Below are 19,518 nucleotides of genomic sequence, written 5' to 3'. Positions count from 1 at the left end.
GGGAGACTTGTGAGAATTTGCGTCAAGACGATTCATCAAGAGTCCACAGGAGGTGTGGGTTAGATGGAGCAAGACCTGATGGTGTCTCGTGGGGGCCTGATCTTTTGTAGTTGTGTGCAGCGCTACCCTGAGTTCAAGTTCTCCCAGATAGCTTAGGCTCGAACACACCTTACGAGCGAGGTTGCTTGATCATGATATTCAGTTTAGCTCTCGGCTCAGTCGGTTTCCTTGCTATCAATACGATTAACAGTCAAAAAACGTCTTCATCCTATCTTATCCAAAGCCACTCGGCAGCTATTTGTATCAGGTATCTTATACAAGTATAAGAGACAGATCAAACCCCAACTGCACAATGACAAAATAACTAAACTATACATCTCTTACCAAGTCCATTAACAACATAACTATTACCCAAAACATAGTCGTTCCTTAATCCGCCTGAATGTTGCGGAACTTTTCTTCCCCTTGGACCTTTTGGCATGGGGGCCTTCTGGCGTAGTCTTGTCTGGTTTAGTTTTGTCATCAGCCTTTGCTGGCCTGAGGTTGTGGTGACTGGAGTGAGAGTTGTCATCTTTGCTGGATCCCTCATCCTCATCTTCAGAACCATACCCGTGCTCTTCCATCATCTGAATCACCTTCGTGTACCACAAAGCGTCGTCCATCGACAAATCACCCTTGCAATGCGAACGTACGTGGCTTACTGCCCCATACAGTGACTTGCCCGCGGATGTCTTATACCGCACGACCGATGTATCCAACAAGAACCTGATGATTTCCAATCTTTGATCTTTTGAATCCACCAGCGGGGGGAAGTATATGTAGCCAGTGATAAAATTATCGGTGTATTCGCGCTTGACTGGAAATATGGCACTTTCGAGGAGTGACTCTCTATCCTGCTTTGGAACCAGCAGGTCTGGGTAAGCCTTCACCTTGGCCTTCACATAGGGAACAATACCGCTGGCTGCGGCAAGTCCACTAAAACAAACTTCGGGAGGGTTGCGCAGCCTTGATAGAAACAGGATGGTGGGCCATCCACAACTCGAAAACTGGTCCCAGTTGGGGTCGTTGGAGCGAAAAGTGATTTCGGGTTCAAGCATCCCATTCCTGTGGCTCTCTGCGGCTTTGTCGCTGATGAATTTGTTGATGCTGTCAAGAGTCTGTATCAAGCGATGCTCATTTATGTTGGGTCCCACGCACGCAAGCCGCGCCTGGCGAAACATCCCCTCACAGAAAGCTATTATGTCTGGTTCACGGGGATGCTTCATTTTCCGATTAAACGGAGCATCGACGAGAATTGCCTCCAAGAGCTCCAGGCCAGGATTGAAGTCGACCGATATTTGCTGGCGTATCTCGGCCCATGTCTTCTCATCTTTCATCCAGTCAGCAACGGAGCGATGCAGGGCTACTACCTGGCCCGACGCTACTTCCAGGAGTCCGCGAGTGTGGCCATCTAACAGGCGTTTGAGAAGCTTTGGTATGCCCTCTCTTTTTGCGTCATCCAGAACGGTAGAGGCCCTTACAGCAGGACCCTCGTACGCGAGCCAAAAGATGACTGCCGACAAAAACCACGAGTCCATCGGCGGGTCCGACCCAGACCACTGGGCTTCGAAAAGCTGGAAGATGTTGGATGCCGATGTGCGTTTGTCAGGGGGTATGGATTTCCATATTGAGTCGTACAGGCCCATGATGTCACCTGGGGTTTCGGCCAGTACCTTCTGCAGGTGCGGTATGGATGGCGTATCGATCAAAGTGGAGAGCAGGGAGCGGACGACAAGACTAACCCAAAGGAAAACACCCTCGGCCTTTTCCACGATGTCCTTGAGCAGTTTATCTGCCTCAGCGGGGAATACTTCTCTCAGCACCGTAAACGCCGGGTTGTGGTCAAACTCGGCGTGGACGAAGCGCCGAATGTCCCGTCTCGACAGATCCTGCATCGATAGAGAGCGGTCGTGTCGAAATGCATCTGTAAATGTGTTCCATGGCCTGCTCGAGACGCAGACTTTGATGCCGTGCCGTTGTACGATGTCTCTGGTCCAGCCCAACAAAACCTCTGGGAATTTTTCGGCTCCGTCAAACTCGTCGAGCCCGTCGATAAAGACAGCTAGTCGAAACAATTTGCCATGGTACGCGCAGAGTGTCTCGAAGGTTTCGGTCAGCTCTCGCCAGGTCCATTCCGGGGCCCTTGCATCGCCGCCAAGAAGGTTGTAAAGCGCCCAACGCCTTGGTGCAACGGTTGGAATGAGATCCCGCCGCGCCATTAAGCACTCGTATAGGAGTGTTCTTAGGAGGCCCTCGCGGGATTTCTGCATTCCGGTGCCGGGGTTCCAGAAAAAGAAGCCTGCGAGAAGGAGCGGCAGATCTCCGGCATAGTCGCCCAAGCACGACCGGAGTTGTGGATTCTCAAAGATGAACTTCATCAACGTTGACTTGCCTGAGCCCGGCTTCCCCGTTATCCAGTAGAGGGAACCAGCCGTCTCTCGAAGCCACAGTGGGAAGCTGGGCCAGCTGATGCTGTCTCCGTTCTCGTCGGTTTCCTGGTCCCCGAAGAGCCATTGGAAAGTGGCAGCGTGGGCCTCGGATATAGCTTCTTCCCTCGCGTTGATTTCGGCGAAGGACAGAGAGCTGAGAATTTTCATATCGATTGGTAAGTCCCCCGCCGGGAGGGGGTTGGCGGGCTGGGGAAAGTTGACAACGGGCTCGCCGTTCCGGCTGCCAACCCATGAGTTCCAGTCAATACTCCAAAGGATCTGGATGAGGTGCTCGTTCCTCTGGGACACCTGGGTCATCCTCTCCTGGGACATCACTTGGATTAGCTCCCTGGCGAATTGATGGGCAGGTCCGTCGCGATGGTCGAGCTTTTGCGCGATTTGATCCAGTCGACCGCCCAAGTCTGTATGCCTTTGGTCGTCTTTTCTCGTCTCTTGTCTGCTCCTGTGTTAAAACAATGCACCGATGAAACTAGATGCGGTACTAGTCGGCTTCTCACAAGACGCAAACTAGGATAGCAAGAGTCATCTGCGATCGAATCTCGGCCAGACTCTCCCTCAGGCTCTCGATCTCACTCCCTTTCCAGACCGTCTTCAGAGCAGAAGCAAAACTGCCGGCGGCAGTGCTGATCCTCCCGGTGCCTGACGTGTTGCACCGCAAATCACTGATGGCTTTGTTTAGTCTGTCGCTCGCATCCATACATCGCTGCGACAAATCGACGAGGGTTGCCTCGGCTCCTACCAGGGGAGTTGAGGAGTGGGGGATGCGGCTCTGTAGCTGGGCACCAAGCCCGGACAGTTCCTGCGCCAATGTCGACAACTCGACGTCGCGCGCTGTGCGGCCCGATGCCGAATGGTAGATCTCGCGCGTCTCGGAAAGGACTCGAGCACCAAAGTCGACAACGCCGATGACGGCCGCCGCCAACTGGAATGCGCTAATGGGATCCATGATGGTGGAAGACTGATGAATGCAGAAGGAAAGGCAGGGCCACAGAGATCGGGGGGAGTTGTTTTGCGGCAACCCCGCGACTTTATGAAGCGCTCAGCGCCCAGTCTCAGCCTCCCAGGTGCTCAGCCCTGCTGGGCGTGAGGTGTCGCTCCTACCTTTCGACCCACTTTATAGCCCACCTTCATATAAGGCGCCAAGCTTTCCCCACTCGATAATATATAATTGGGTTCATCGAAGCGAGTCTTCAAAGCTGGGCCAACGGTACAAACGGTACTGTACATACACAACAAACACAACTTCTCTAAAAGGGGTTACTCCTTTTTCGCATCCGACCATTACCCCATATCACGGCTCGTTTAAGTATTTCTTTCCCATTTAAAAAGACCCCGAACGCCGATTATGCGCTACTTTCTACAAAACATCTACCCTGCAAAGCGATAATAATACACAGCAAGGTCCCGAGCCTACTTGGCCAAGAACTTCTGGAACGCCGACTGCTCGATGACCACATTACCGACAGCCCGTAGCCGCTTACGGCCAACCTTTTGCTTCTCGAGCAGCTTCCGGCGGCGCGTGATATCGCTGGCGTGCAGCTTGGCGAGGACATCCTTGCGGAAGGGCTTGATCGTCTCACGAGCGACGATACGTTTTCCCGACGCAGCCTGGATGATGACCTCTGTACGGCAGTTAGCACCAGAGCGGGGTCAGTGCGGGAAAAGGCGAGCATCATACCAAACATCTGCCTCTGCACGTGCTCCTTGAATTTGGTCACCCACTGCCGCCCTAACCTCTCCACCTGGCTGGAATGTACTACCCGGGCAATCGCATCCACGGGTGCCTTGTTCACCAGCAAGTTGAGCTTGACCAGGCTGCTCTCCCGCCAGCCGGCATCCTCGTAATCTAGTGTCGCATACCCCTTGGACGCGCCCTTGAGCTTTCCAAACAAGTCGTCTACCAAGCTCGCAGTAGGCACCTCGTATTTCAGAATGACCTGGGTAGCGGCGAAGAACTCGAGGCTCTTCTGCACGCCGCGGGCTGCCTCGCAGATCTCAATCACCCTCCCGAGGTACTCCTCAGGGAGGGTGATTGTCGCGCTGACAAACGGCTCGTAGAGCGTCGCTTTCCGGAGCCGATGATCCTCGGTATCCGGGAACTCGGCCGGGTTCGTGATGATCTCCTCAGGACCCCCATTGCTCCACACGATCTTCGTCGGCACAGCGGGCTCCGTGATGATGATGTCCGCGCCGTGTTCTTGCCTCAATCGGTCCTGAAACACGGAGCAATGCAAGCTTCCCAGAAACCCCAACCTCCACCCGGCCCCGAGCGCCTCCGAGAAATCCTTCTGCAGCGTCACGCTCCTGTCGTTGAGCACCAGCTGTCCGATGCTGTCCGCCAGCTTCCCGTAATCCCCCTGATCCGTCGGGAAAGCCGCCACAAACACCATGGGTTTGGGCTCCTCAAACCCCGGATACGGCTCCACCACCTTCTCGCACCCGCCCGCCGTGAAGGTGTCCCCAATCTTCGCATCCTGAATCCTCTTCATCCCGGGGTTGAAAAACACATAACCGACCTGCCCCGCCCTCAACACCCTCTGCGGTACCTGGTTCGGGTACTGAATGCCCACCTCGCCAACCGTGTACTCGTTGCCCGTGGCGAAGCTCACCAGCTTATCGCCGGCCCTCACCGTGCCATCAAAGACCCTCACCAGCAGCACCACCCCGCGGAAGGTATCATACCACGAATCCACCAGCAACATGCGCAGGGGCTTGGCCGTGTCGCCGTCGGGCGCGGGGACGGCGTCGATGACGCGGGGGAGGATGTCGCCGACGCCCTGGCCCGTCTTGGCGCTGACGCGGACGGCGGCCGACGTGTCGAGCTCGAAGACGCTCTCGAGCTGGGCGAGGGCGCGGTCGACGTCAGCGGTGGGGAGGTCGATCTTGTTGACGACGGGGACGAGGGCGAGGCCCTGGGCGAAGGCGAGGTAGAAGTTGGCCACCGTCTGCGCCTGCACCCCCTGCGACGCGTCCACCAGCAGCAGCGCGCCCCCGCACGACGCGTACGACCGCGTCACCTCGGCCCGGAAGTCGACGTGGCCCGGCGTGTCCACCAGGTGGAGCAGGTAGTCGAGCCCGTCGCGCGGCGACCGGTAGATCATGGTGCAGGTCTGCGCCTTGACCGTGATGCCGCGCTCCCGCTCCACGTCGAGTTTGTCCTGGTTTCACAAACAAAACACACACCCTCCCTGTTAGCAACAACGAAATGTCCTTGTGGTTGGTCTTTGGGTGAGGGGGAGGAGGGAGGGGGTGGGAAAGAGGGGCAAGAGTTACAAGAATTTGCTTGTTGGCGTCGCTTGCCGAGATGGTGCCCGTGTATTCGAGGAGCCGGTCGCTCAGGGTGCTTTTCCCGTGGTCGATGTGGGCGACGATACAGAAATTACGGTACCGCTCGATGGGAATCGCCTCGATGCGCTTCTCGAGCTCGGCGGCACGTCGCTGCTCCGGACCGTCTTTGAGCGCGGCACTGCTGCCGGTGCTGGCCAGACGCCGTTGAGGTTGCGATACGGCTGTGCTGCAAACTGAGACTGAGTCCTTTGTGGCATTGCCCATGGCCCTCGCCATCAGGATCGATCCTAATCGAGGACGCGCCCCGTTCGTCAGGCACAGCGTGCTACCTCGTCCAACGCTGGAGGGCGCATGACTCTGAAAACGGCCGGCCAGGGGCGTCAGGCACACCTGCCGTAGCCATAGTCGCATTCGCGAGTTGAGACCCGGCGCACCACGCATTCAATTGGCGCTCTCCGGTCATGAAGGTCCCAGCGGACGTGGCGGAAGAGGGTAATGTTGACGAACCTCGACCGTTCGGAGGCGCTTGCACCAAAAATCCCAAGAGATCGTCCCGTCAAGCCACGGGTCCCGCAGGAATTCCCCAGGATTCTTATCTTATCTTATCGGATATCTAACAAGTTACACCACGCCATGCAAAAACGATCTGCCAAAAAAACCGTGGATACAATTAAGAAATTATATACGGGTACTTGAGAACGACAAGTGGAGGTGTGGCCCATTCCGATCCTCCACTTTCTAACCTTCGCACTATAACAAGACATCTTCCCGGGCCAGGACAGCTCGGTTGCCGCAACCTCGTCGCCTCCTCACGGCTAAGACAAATGTTTCGCCGTTCTATGCAATTATGGAAGCCTCTATGTCCAGCCAGATCGTAACAATGCGTCATGGCGCGTTCCATCATGGGCCCTAGGCGTCGCCAAAACAATAACCAACGCATTCTGCACTTCCACCTCTGTTGTCAGTGTCCGATTCCCCCGCCTCCCCGCCTTTCCTCCCGCACTGTTTCAACAATGAACCAGATCAAATCCACGGTAATAATGTTGGACCAGAACCAACTCGGTGCACTACGCAAGCACCCACTCGCTTCCGCGCTTGATGTATTTGTCTAGGAGGAGAGACAAGTCCGACAGCGCAAAGCGGCATATGTAGAACGCGAAGAACTCGGCAGCGTGCCGCGTACACAGTTCGAGTCCGACCTGCGTCTTGTCGGCATGGCGTAGGCCGGGGTCCTCGACTTGACGGGCAATCTGGTCTGTTCTCTGTGTTAGTTTCCTCAAGGGATCGACGAGTCCGTAGCTAGTGCACTTACCGATCGTCTGGGCGGCGTCAAAAAGCTTCGCCAGCGACGCCATGTAATTCGCGTTGGGCCCAGTGAAGAAGACGCTCCCCACATCTCGTTTTGTCGGTCGGCTTGTCGGATGACTCGTCATCGGTAAGCTCGCCAACAGCGTATCCTTGCCCGATGTCTCATGCAGGTTCGCCGAGCTCGCGCCGCCGCTGCCGCCCTTACCCCCGTACGACGTCGCCAGGCCCGGCAAGTTGGCCGAGCTGTTCTTGCTGCGGAGCCGCCTCCACGAGAAACTGCTGCCTTTCCCAGCCACACTCCCAGACCGCGGCATGGCGGCTGCTTCGCCGTCCACCGCATTGGCGTCCTTGAACATTGTGCTGGAACCCTGAACCCCGACTTCGCTACCGAGCTTGCGCGACAACGTTGCCTGCACCTGCTCGAGCACTCCTTCGAGCGACTGCATCTCCTCAAGTACGAGGTCGGCATCGCATGTGTCTACCCTCGCCAAGTTCTGTAATGCCGCCGTCAGGAGGTCGCAATTGGCAATCTTGTCCTCCACATTCTTGAGCTTCACGCCCTTGACCCTCCAGACATCCCTCGGGACAAACAGCCTGTTGCTTACGTAGCCTCCCCGGGGGTGACAGAGCGTCTGGTACAGGCAGCGCATGAGCCAGAATGGCCGTAGCATGACATCGTTTGGACAGGGCTCAAGCGCAACAGGGGCGTCAGGCACTTGAGGATTCGGGGACCCTGGGCAGTCAGGCGAGTGGAACTGGTATTCGAACAGGTGTATCCCACTAGCGACAGTGCTGTTTGACCTCTCCTTGGTGGTCGATGCAGGGATCGGTAGTGACGGGATCGCGGGCAGACGTGTCGACGAACCGCTGGTTCCAAATTGGTTGCTCAGCGGGGTGCCTGGGGAGAGGTCCGAGGCATCAAAGTGCGAAATGGAGACGTTTCGGGTCCTCAGGCTCTTCAGACTCGAGGATGAAAAGTTCTTCCGCAAGCTGGGGCGTGCGACAGCTGGTGTGCCGGCGCGAGGCTGCTCTTCGTGGGAAACGGCCATCGGCGCTATCGAGCCCTCATCCAGTTCGTCCCCTGGCGCTGGAGACGGAGCTGGTCCAGATGAAAGGGGCCCGAGAGTCCGGTTTGGTCCTGCCGACAGCGCCTGACGTTGCTGCACAATGTAGTTGCCGGGCTTCGGTTGAGAAGGGATGGCACCCCCCGTGGTTGCTGGAGGTGCACCCGGCGCAAGCTTCGTCGTTTCGATCTTGAGCTGCTTCGGATTCTGTCCCGAAAGCCTGCGGTTTCGCACGCTCTGGTTTGAGCTCTGAGAGCCTGCCGACTGCGGCTGTGGCGGTAACTGACTCTGCGCTGGCAACGCCGGCAGCGGACCCGAGGGATGAGGAGGTATGCTATCTTCGCTTACCGGGGTAAGGATAGTCGTCGCGGTCGGAGGGTTCGACCCCATCGAGCTGTGCCAGGTGCGGCTTGTCATTCCGCTCGAGTCGGACTCCCGTGGAACCGGCGGCCTCGGCTGTCTGCCAAACGCAAAGTCCTCAATCATGTTCCCCCTGGTCATCTCTTCGAGCAGCCTCTCTTCCTCCTCCGAGTCATTTCCGTCGTAAAAGTCCTCGCCAATCGCTTCTTGTCTTCTGTACTCCTCGTCTTCTAGTTGCTGTTGAAGCCGTAATCTCTTCTCTCTTTCGTTTGCCAGTTCCAGCGCTTCTCTTTCGGACTCGCGTACCCGTTCGCGGGCTAACTCTACCCGTCTCAGCGTACTTACAACCGCGTTCCCAGGAGCGTTCTGGTACACGTGCCCGACATATTCGGCTTCCGGCTCGTATCCGTCATCGTAGGCGGCCTCAATTGCATCGTCTAAAGCAGCATCGAACTCGGCTTCTGTAGCTCCACTCGCGGCTCGTATGTGTTTCCGCCTTATCCTCGAAGACGACCGCGAGTGAACTGAAGATACGCTTGATGCCGACTCGTCGATTGGATCGAGCCACGAGACCGACTCATGGCTGTTCACCCGTCGGTGGCCTGACGGTGCGGCGTTCGCTACTAGGCGGGCGCCGGACGTGGAGAAATCCGAGCGCATCGCCATCTCAGGGCCCTCGGATTCGGGGGGCGGCGGCGGCGCTGGTTGGGCTGGGGATACGGGTCGCCGGGGCGACAGCGGCGGCGGCATGTACGCATCATCCATGGGCGGTCGAAGTGTCGAGCCGTTGTATCTGGCCTTAGAAAAGGCAGATTGAAGTGAGTACTGCTCGGTGAGATAGGATGTGGGCCCCTCTCTGGGGTCCCTTGATATGTTGAGTGTTGCTCTAGAATCGGACGGACGTCTTGTCGCCGACGCCTGGGCTCCGTAGCTGGGATGCATATCAGGGTCGGCACCATAATTCCGTTCCCTCGCTGCTGTGTAGTGATTGGAATATTCACGCTCCATCATCCCCCTATCGGCCACGTCTTGGAGGTCGTTGCTCTCTGGGCGCTGGGGAAGTTCCTTTCCTTCAGGTTCCAAGTCGATGAGTTGCTCATCGAGCTCCATGACTCGCGCGAGGTAGGTTTCGTGCTGTTGGTGGGGATGTGTGAGAAGCATTGAACTAGGCATGGGATGGGGGGCTGAGGACTTACGATGGCCTCTAGCTTTCTGCGGTCCTCCTCTCCCGAGGTCCGTAACAGTACCTGTTGGAGAACGGCACAAGCTTCTGCGTAGGCTCTCCTAGCACCCTCAAAGTTTTGCGCGTTGTCCAACTGGACCGCCGTGTTTGCTTTTTGTAGTGCTTTAGACAACATGGCTTTTTGGGATGGGGGCTTGCTAGACCGATCACGTTCCTTCTCCCGTTCACGGTCCTTATCCCGACTTTTTGTAGAAGCTGTGGTGTCAGCGCTGCCCTTTGCCCCTGTCGACCGGCTGCGTGAGTGGCCTCTGGCCAGGCCATTTTGCGTGGAGGGCATGGTGGAGTCTGTTGTTCGCGTCTCGGCGGGGCGCTGCGATTGCGCGAGAGGCGGCTGCGGCTGCTGCTGCTGCGGTGGCGGTTCAGGTCGTTCTTCAGAGAGCTGTGCTGTACCATCCCAGAAGAATCCCGTACCCCCGCTCTGTTGTTGAGCAAGCTGTGGCTGCTCAGTTTGAGATGTTACTAACACATGTGTTTCGAGAACCTCGTCCTCCAGCGACGGGCCGGTGGAAATGAGAGGCAGGCTCTGTAGAGGCGGGACGACTGCGAGCGCCGGCGATTCGCTTTGTGTTCTCGGCAAGGCTGGCGACCCGGGGGAACCGCCGGATGTCGATGGCCTGCTCTTGTGCAACCTCTTGCCCGGTGAGCCGAGCGCTGCCCCTAGAAGGTCGGCACTCACACGTCGAGTGAAGGCGGCAAGGCTGGACGCGCGGCTCGAAGCGGTAGAAGCCGACCAGCGGTTGAGGTTGCGGAGACTGTCGCTCAGGCCGGCACTGCTCGAGCGCGAGTGACCCCTCTTGTGCGAAGGCTCAGCTTCTCTCACCGCGTCGGGTATTCTTGGCGCTGGCCGAGGGTCGCTGAACGGGTCGCGGAGAACAGGGCGGGCATGTGATGCGGCCGGGTCGGTCGCGATGCTCACCGGGGGGAGGAGCGAAGAGGTGCGGGGAGGATTGGCGGCAAGCGACGAGGACCGAGGAGGGTTGGGAGGGAAAGCGGCGTATGCTGAGATGTGGGCGGCAGGCGCAGAGGGGTGCCTCTCTTGGGTTGTTGGAAACAATGCTGGGCCTGCAGGGGAGTCGGCTTCGATCGCGTCGGGATAGTAACGGCTCCTCAAGCTAGGGTTGCCGGCGTCTCGGCTGCCGAGCCGGGTTCGCGGCGATGGCGATGAGTACTCGTTGCCAATGAAGCCCGGCGGCCTCGGCGGCGTCGTCGAAAAAATCGCGTCGGACGCAGGGTACGATGAGGTCGTAGGTGTGACGGCAGGTCGGGAGGAGGACATTGCTAGGGGCAGGTGCCCCGAGGCGGCTCCAATTGCTCTGTCAAAGCAGCAGCCGGCCGAATCGAGACAGGGTGGGAGAGCTCACACAGCAGCAGAGCCCAGGGGAAGCCGAGACGGATGTGGGTTGGTGTGACTGCAGGGAAACGGGCAATCAGCCGAGCGTGGTGATTGATCCCCGGGCTGTCGTTGGCCGGCGCTCAACGCTGCAGCGCTAGCTTTGGCTCAATTCGTCTCGGCCCCCCAATAAATCTCCACACGCCGAGCAAGCGTCTTTGTGGGTGCAGGCGCCAGCTCCCAGCCGCTAGTAAGGGGAATGTAGCAGGTTCTTCGGTGGCAGTCTTTGTTGGGAATGGCTAGCGTCGTGCGCTGCCTCTTTTAATGAGCGCAATCCTACTTAAGCGGTACAGCAGGTACTGTACTGTACACGGCTCCAAGCGCGCTGGGGGGGGGTGGAGGAGGGGGTCACTGTGGTGAGCTCGGGTTTGCTCGACACATAACGGGCGTTTCTGAGTGGTCGGCCAATGGAGCATCCGTAACCTCGAATTGCCGCGAACGAGGGAAAAGGGGCGAAGGGAATTTTAGAAATGGCGCCTTGGGCCCAGGGCAATGGTTCCTTTTTGTGTCGACGGCTTGAGTCAGTTCAACGCAGGATGCGATGCCCTGTTGCGGCGTTCTGCAACTGTGCCATGCTGTCATCGGGAATTCGCACCACAAACATTTCGCCTCATCCAAGCCCAGAATGGGCAGACCGCCATGCAAAGAAACACGAGAGAGGCACGAGATGGTTCCCTGGACGGCGTGTGCCTGAAACCCACCTTCCTTGTCATTGGAGCCCCGCAGCAGCATCTCTTAGAGCATTGCGCATAAATAAACTGTGGCGATTGACAAAACTGATGCCACTAAACTCTTTTGGAATTCGCCCCACCGACCTAATTCGATTCTTTTCCGTTCTCATTTCTTTTCAGTTTTTCCCATCTACGTTTTTAATGTTCTATGCAGAGATATCTCTATCCACTTTCTCCTCCTATGCTCTTCATGCTCTGCAATTTCACCTATCTCCGCCTCGTTCACCGCGTGTACCGAGCTGGAAATATGGCGGTAGTTTAACCTGAAATGCGAGCGGACTAAGCCAGATACGGTTAGTTGGCGTCATGTTACCCAATAGATTTGTCAATTTACACAGCCCTCGGGCTCGCAGATGGAGAAATTGCACCCTCAGGGGCTAGAGTAATATATGTACAGTTGTGAAATACACCTAAACGGAGCCTATACGAAGCGCACACCCCTTGCTGAAATTTGATATCATATACATCCGCGATGTAGTTTACGAAAACAACCTCGCGTCTTCGATCCCAAAGTTGCACTTCACGGAACCCATCTCCTAATTTCGATGGGGACGCTTCAGGAGAGCATCCGTAAGCACTGGGTGGTATTGTACCTTACAGCAACGGTACGGCGGGTAAGAGCAGTCATTGGCTAGTTCGTGCCGTTTCTGTATGATTCCTGCAGGTTACCGAAGGAGTACCTAGAATCAGGCTGCTAACATTTGACAGGGAAATTTCCATCGGATTCCGATGTGCGATCGGTGCCACTACCCATCCCAAAACATGCATGAAAAGTGTCCAACCAGAACCAGTTCGCAGACACACACTTTTCTGCCAGCCGCGACCTCGAATTCATCGATGTGCAGATCGTCAGAAGCGATGCCCATAAAATTCGTTCTCCGCTTTCGCACAATCGCAAACACCTGCGGTGCTTTTTTTAAACTTCATAGCGGCTACTACTCTCCCCTTCAATCCTCGGATCAGGTGTTTCCACTGCATATGCAGGGCTGACAAGCCATCTCCGAGTCTGAGATGGTTGGCCCCAGACGCATCCCGTTTCAAGCCCGCTTTTTGCACGGGCATCACCAAACTCCCATGGTGATTTGCCTGTTTACTTATGAGGCAAGCCAAAACCCAAAACACTTCTCAGTGAAGCTTCCCAATGGCGTCATCCCTCACCCAGTGTCACCGGATCCCATTATGTGCACAGATAATATTACCTCCCGCGATTACATGTGTCGTCACTGGTCACTGGACAACGGAGAACTTGAGTGGTGATGACGATATTCTCTCCGTCATGGCAACCAAGGGTGATGGCCCTGCTGTAACAGTCGCAACGGCAACAACCGATGAATCAATGCATGCTCCATTTCGCGCATGAACGACTGATCTTACCGCGCAGACACTTTGATGTTGGGTTCAATAAACAAATTGGGCGTCGAGTAAGGGTCGGTTGGTATGATGTAAGTAATTACCTACGGATTTGGGGCGATGCAGGCCCATTCAGGCTGGTCCCGTCTCGCTCCGGATCCCTGTGGTCACTGCGTCGGAATATCCGTTGGCGGCGCAGTATGACGCCTCCATTGCCTCGATTCCTCACCAACAGCATTTCGTCTGCACTAAACGTTCCGGTACCCGACGCCTTGCAAGGGCCCGGCAGTGCCGCTTTGGCACCCGGTACCGTGAATCATCAAGTTCCAAAATGCATCCCGCATCCCCGTGGCGGATCATCCATTACTCCAACCGACGTCCGTTCCAAACACTGGGCATCGTCTCTCCGGTTGGTCTAGTTAACAGGGACCCAAGAGATTACTTCATGTCTAGAGCTCGGCAGAATGGGCCGCGTCGCAAAGCCAGTTGACAGTTTACCCAACGTCACGTGGCTCAATCATTGCCGCGGATTGATCCTCCCGGGTGACACCCGAAGCCTATTCAGCAGGATACCAGAGAAGATGCCCCGTGTCAAAGATCGAAGTCAGCTCCCATTACCTACAATGTGAGTGAGCAACAGCAGATCACCTCCTCCCATTGATACCATTGGTTGGCCCCTGCTGTTCCGCCGCATGTTCCGTGCTGCCCACGCGTCAAGAAACATCCTAGGATCTCACTTAAAATACTCGTTTCTCGTGCAACGCAGCCGCCACGGACCTGATACGTTAACTACTTGCAAGGGTGGGTGATCAGAGTAGGTAACGTTCCGAACCGGAATCGCGGGCGACCCCATCAAACTCAGGGGCTGCAGGCCGTCTTAGCCTGTTCCGGCTCAGTGGGTGGTTACACGACATGGCTGTACACCCCTCCACAATGTGTAGATGGGGGATCCCTTACCAACATGGGTTGTTTGTGGAAATACCAACCATCCACTGCACTCAGTCACCAGGTATGATACGAAATACACATATCGAGCCCTAAATCCGCAGAGAGGAGGGAAAAAAAGAAAAGAAAAAGAAAAAAAAAACCTGCATTCAATCTAATTACCAGCTTCTCCAAGCTTCACCACAAACCCCTTCGTCACGCCCCAAATTAGCAATACCTTTCCCGCCCGTGCTCCACCAACCCCAACACCGAGCACCTCGGCACCTCCCTCGCAGAGTCCCTGCCCATCGCATCCCACGCCTCCAACCACCTCGTCTGGATCACCCGCGCAAACCACCGCGGGCCCCCTTCCACCCCGCCCATCTCCCCCTCCCACGCAGCCTCGTCGGCCAGCACGTCGTAGCAGGTCCCATGTAGACTCCGGAAGACAGATTCCGGGAGCACATCCGGCAGCTCCCGCCCGTCCCGCAGCCGCAGGTCGTGCGCGTGCTTGTCCGTGTCGACGACGACGTACAGGCTCTCGAGACGCGGGAAGTGCGCCGGCCAGAGGGAGAGCACGTCGTCCGGGACCAAGGGGAGTAAGGCGCATGGATTTTTGCCGCCGTTGTTGTCGCCGCTCTTGTCGTCGTCATCGTCGTTGTTCCTGCGGGTGCTTTTAGGGCACGTCTCTGCGGGGAGCTGGTCGCTGGGGTCGTAGTGCCTATGGCAGCGCTTGCACCGCAGCAGGTAGGCGGCGGGATCCCAGGAGATGCCGAGGTGCCGGACCTCACTGAGGGACGGGAGGAGTTTGGGGAGGGTCGCGTTGCGCGGGACGAAGGACAATGTGGAGCCGGAGAGGTTGGAGAGGCAGAGCACTGTGGTGGAAGGATCGATTTTGAGTGATTGGGGGTTTGGGGTGGAGGCGGCCCAGACGGGGATGTCCTCGAGGAACTGGGTCGCAGGGTCTGTTGCGGGCTTGCTGTCGCCGTTGCACAGGCCCTCATTCTGGTCGAGCATGGCGCGTACGTCGACGGGTTTGTACTGTCCGGGCACGCAGAGCCGGACACGGCGGGATAGTGGATCGTGCGCCGCGAGGCCAATCTCCAGGTCGAGGGAATGAATCAGTCGATTTGCGAGAGTGGCGGCTTCCTCGTGGCGGACTAGATCAACATGTTGAGTGGCCATAGTTTATAGTATTAGCGCGCCCGGGGGTTTTCGGTGGTTAGCTGGTTCGGTATTGAAGTATACGTACCTTTACTTTTGTGTGTGGAAAAGTGAGGTCCGTTTCCTAAGACTTTATAAAGTGGTCAGCGAATAGTGAGGCATTGCTTGCTCGGTTAGTTCTATACAACATTACCGTACACAAAGCCTCGGGCACAAAGAGATGCTGATTTAATCGTGCCTCTTTAGTTGAGTACCGAAGTTACTAATGACAGTGTTGTCACAGCCCCTTTGTTGGGAGGCCTGGCGGGGGATACAGCTATGTGATAAATTAATAGTCCAACTGTATATGTTGGCTTAGAGAACCAGATCTATTGCATTAGGGACACCCTTGGGATAGGACCCCAATGATATCTTGAGCGTCTCCCATAGAGCTATTGCTTAAGTCACAGGCCATCTAATGTCGTTTCAGGTTAGTCACGACAAGAGCATGCCGGCTGGAATCGACACATCCGCAAAATGCCACCCTAAATCTTTTCGTGAGTTTTCCGAACTCCCACAAGATGTTCAAGATAATGTGTGGGACAAAGCGGTAAATGCTGTGTATCGTATGGTTCATTTTCTAGAATTTTTCTACAGCGGCTTTCACGTTTTCCCAACGGCGGGGATTCTTGGAATCGCTTGGCCAATAAACTTGAAGCATTCAAGAAGACTGGGAACAGGTGCCACTTGGAATACGCAATAGGTGAGAGTCAAGGTCAGTATCGGCGTTCGCGTTTTGGCCCCTCGTCCTGGTTTGCCAGGGAAAGGGATAAGACGAAGTTCAAGGTCATTGTTCCCCAGGCCAATATCGAGGACAAGTTTATATCAGGGTATTATAACTGTCCTGCTTGGGCAGTGGTTAACCAAGCAGCATACAAGCCCTTTATCTCCTATCACGTTCTTGAGGCGTTGGAAGCGATACTTGTATGTCGGGGGCTATGAAATTCATTAGCAATGTCTGATTGCTCCCACGAAGGCCAACTTAGTCGCCTTGAAGTTATGCATTGTGCTCATATCTCAACACCTCGTGCAGCGTTTTGTTCTGAGACACAAATAGATCGAGTATCTCGTCTTTGTGTTTGTCCCAGTTGAGAGGGACTCCCTCTTGATCTGGAGGTATGTTGGTGATTTGGTATCGCCCGGCGTGATACTCTGGTGGAGGATGCCGAAGGACACAGGAAACGGGGTGTCGAAAAAGGGTGACGCTTCCTATCATGTCGCTCCCACGCAGCATGCTTGGTTGGAGGCGAACACTTTATAGGACGATTAACTTGCATGGCCCGTGGCTTGGGCGTTGTACTTTTGTCGTACTTTTGTCATGCTCGGAACTGCAACTACAATGTCGAGTCGCCACCGTTAGTACATCGTGTATAGGACTGGTGGTTTGGGCTGTGGCATCCCCTAATGGGTCATGGTGCCCGCTATAAAACCTATCGAAGCTCGTGTATTGCATTGGTTATCTATTACCTGAATACTAGTACTTCAGCATTAAAAACATTTCGGTCAATGGTTGCATGCGTGATAAGCACTGCAGCCATTAAACGACGCCGCCTGAACCTTAGAAGAATGTCGGTAGCTTCGTGGATCTGCGTGTTAGGCCTAGTGGTTCCGGAGCAGAAGTACGGCGGCATTCTCAAAGACAGACATTGTATGGAGATGCTGTACGTTAGACGCCTCCGTCCAATCACGTATAAAACTCGGCCGACTCAAACCCCCAGAATCCAAAAACCGTCCCTATTTTACTAGCGACTTGAACACAAACCGTCCGTTCACACCCATCAAGGTCTCCTTGGGCGTGCCGAGTCTCAAATCCCTCGCCCAGCATGTCTTTCAGCGCCGCTCACTCCATCGCTGCTGCGCAAGGAGAGACTTCTCCGCCCTATAACAGAAGCGTGACCCAGTATCTTTCGTTGCTTCCGACTCTCCTTAGACAATTCTGTCCCCCTTTCACATAGCGAATTGACTAAAGTTAAAATAATGTTCCCAGAGAACCGACCGACCCCCAAGCCGCCCCTACCACCCCCGGGCCTGACGCCTCCTTTCGGTTTGGCAAATCCGCCTCGACGTTCCTAAGATGGGTAACGACCTCAACGATGTTCCTGTACGTGAGAAGCTTCAGTGGGGCGCTATGCAGAGGCATGGTGATAACACTAATGACAATGTTGTTTAGAAGTCGATTGAGATGATGTAGCTGTTCTTGTCTGCTCCAAGCTCGGGTTGCGATCCGGGTGTGAGATGTGCTTGGGTATTATCGTCATATAAACTAGGCTTACCGCTTCAGTGATCATTATAGGCAGGCCACGAACGTATACGACGATGATACTAGTATTTTCATCCTACTTGGTTTGTTGATGAAGTTATGACCATTTGAGAATTTAGTGTGCTTCCTAGAAAGGCAACCTTAGCTCTCCATGACTCAGCGGATGATGTTCAATCCGAGTCTCTCAGAAGCGCCCATGCGGTATAGCTCACCCAGCAGCAAATGACATCCCACCCTACACTGCTCACGGCTGGGTGTTCGTGGAGTGTCGCTAGAATGACCCGCCAATCGGCTCCCTGGCGAAACACCTGAGATGTCCCCGCCGCAACCAGTGTTGCAAGGATCCCGAATTGCAAAAGCTTGGATGGCTCGCGAAGTTGGTGTGACGGCGTGCCGCTATGCGACAAGCGGTCCCTGAGGATTGGAGCAAAGGCCAGAACATGCGGCGCGAGAAGGAGGTACATGAAATAAGGGCCGTTGAGGTTTCGGAACAACAGGATGGTTATGGTCAAATTTGCAAGTAGGATGACCGTGTCCGAGGATCGGGATCGTAACTTGCGCACATTTGACGGCGTTTTCTTGTCCTCTTCGGCGTCGTGCACGAGCACAGCGAGGAAGAACAAGTTGCTGGCAAACGAAATGGCGACAATCTGCCCCAGTAGCATGAAGACCCAGATACGCGCAATACCTCTTTTTCTTGCTGCTCGGCAGGTCAGCGGATAGGGACTGGATATTAACTGGGAGGTACACATTTACCTTGAACCGAAAGCATCACGCTCCAAATGGCGCAGAAGCCAAAGATTTGAAGGGTCCACCATGCCCTAGCCGGGGTCTCGAGGGCTGAAAACCAGGCTTGCTTGAACAATGAGGTGTCACGAAGCCACTCGCCCAAGCGCAGCTGACTCGCATCAGTCACAGTCAGGTTTGAGGAGCTGGCGGCCCAGTCAAAGTAAGACCAACGGAAGTAGGCGAACATATACGACCAGGTAGTGGCGAGACTGAAGATAGCGAGAGCGGTAAAGAGAGTTAAGGAAACGGCACTTGGCCGAGTTGCTTGAAGCGGGTGCCTCTGTATGACACGGATGCAGCGAGCGGTGAGAGCTACGGCGGTGATCATGTAACTGGCCAGGATGGCCAAAGATGCTGCGTTGGAAAGCATGACAGGCAGGCGAGTTCTGTTTGAGCTGGCGGGTTCGGACCATCTAGGCACCCCTTGGGCGGTGCGGTTTGACGAATTTTTTTTTTTTTTTCTTTTTCTTTTCTTTCCTTTTTTTTTTTCCTTGCCAGGAATGAGCGGAGCTAGAAATTTACAAGCAAAATAAATGCGGGGCGTTCACGTGGAGTGGGGATATATACCGGTAACCCTGGCTCTTGTGCACTGTGCACTCTGTCAGTATTTATGTAACCCTCCTGTTATGGTACATTTCCCTTTTTAGATACTGTTTGATTGCCAGTATTGGACTCCCTCTTTCCGATTGCCGCCCACTAAAAGTTGCTACGGGAGTTGTCACTGTTGTTCAGCAAGTTTTGTAGAAGTTTGGTATGGCATTGTGGACATCACACTACTTCTCTATTTCTTTTTCCCATCAATTAGATTCATTAATACTTAATACTGGTACTTGGTTAGTACGCACGCATTCGTGAATATTACCGACTGACATGAGTTCAATGGGCTTTGCCGGCCTGCTAGTGCTGTACACCATTGTCTCGGGCAGAACGGTTGACACCTTGATGGTCAACGGGGCTCGCATAGTCCTACTCTCTACCTGGCTGGGGTCATTGGTATGTCTGATAAAACTGCCGCGTGATAGTGAGAGGCATCCTCTACGAGGCATGTCTCGTGTAAACGTAATTTCAAGGAGCCTGGCTTAGTCCTATGGTGCTTGGGTGGGTGACTGTGTTGCGTCA

The 19,518-nt window shown here is 55.3% G+C and overlaps 5 protein-coding genes across 5 annotated transcripts; all 5 read right to left on the bottom strand.

Annotated features, from left to right (window-relative positions):
* Nucleotides 1–429: 429 nt before the first annotated feature.
* MFIFM68171_06557 (uncharacterized protein) lies at nt 430–3,435 on the bottom strand (the record flags this gene model as incomplete). The annotated part of the gene is made up of 3 exons (XM_071061977.1): nt 430–505; nt 610–2,931; nt 2,987–3,435. The coding sequence occupies 3 exons, from the start codon at nt 3,433–3,435 to the stop codon at nt 430–432; spliced, it is 2,847 nt and encodes a 948-aa protein (XP_070918078.1).
* Nucleotides 3,436–3,899: 464 nt separating this feature from the next.
* On the bottom strand, nt 3,900–6,218 carry GUF1 (Translation factor guf1 mitochondrial; the record flags this gene model as incomplete). The annotated part of the gene is made up of 3 exons (XM_071061976.1): nt 3,900–4,111; nt 4,168–5,647; nt 5,763–6,218. The coding sequence occupies 3 exons, from the start codon at nt 6,216–6,218 to the stop codon at nt 3,900–3,902; spliced, it is 2,148 nt and encodes a 715-aa protein (XP_070918077.1).
* A 626-nt stretch (nt 6,219–6,844) lies between these two features.
* On the bottom strand, nt 6,845–11,028 carry MFIFM68171_06555 (uncharacterized protein; the record flags this gene model as incomplete). The annotated part of the gene is made up of 3 exons (XM_071061975.1): nt 6,845–7,032; nt 7,090–9,643; nt 9,706–11,028. 3 exons carry the CDS (start codon nt 11,026–11,028, stop codon nt 6,845–6,847), a joined length of 4,065 nt encoding a protein of 1,354 aa, XP_070918076.1.
* A 3,347-nt stretch (nt 11,029–14,375) lies between these two features.
* On the bottom strand, nt 14,376–15,332 carry MFIFM68171_06554 (uncharacterized protein; the record flags this gene model as incomplete). Its single annotated transcript, XM_071061974.1, has 1 exon — nt 14,376–15,332. The coding sequence occupies one exon, from the start codon at nt 15,330–15,332 to the stop codon at nt 14,376–14,378; it is 957 nt and encodes a 318-aa protein (XP_070918075.1).
* Nucleotides 15,333–17,780: 2,448 nt separating this feature from the next.
* On the bottom strand, nt 17,781–18,769 carry MFIFM68171_06553 (uncharacterized protein; the record flags this gene model as incomplete). The annotated part of the gene is made up of 2 exons (XM_071061973.1): nt 17,781–18,310; nt 18,367–18,769. The coding sequence occupies 2 exons, from the start codon at nt 18,767–18,769 to the stop codon at nt 17,781–17,783; spliced, it is 933 nt and encodes a 310-aa protein (XP_070918074.1).
* Nucleotides 18,770–19,518: the final 749 nt, after the last annotated feature.

The sequence above is a fragment of the Madurella fahalii genome (genome assembly GCF_045866475.1).
Source record: "Madurella fahalii IFM 68171 DNA, scaffold_3, whole genome shotgun sequence".
Lineage (NCBI taxonomy): Eukaryota > Fungi > Ascomycota > Sordariomycetes > Sordariales > Madurella > Madurella fahalii.
The sequence above is the reverse complement of the archived record's forward strand: the minus strand, read 5'-3'. Positions and strand labels throughout refer to the sequence as shown.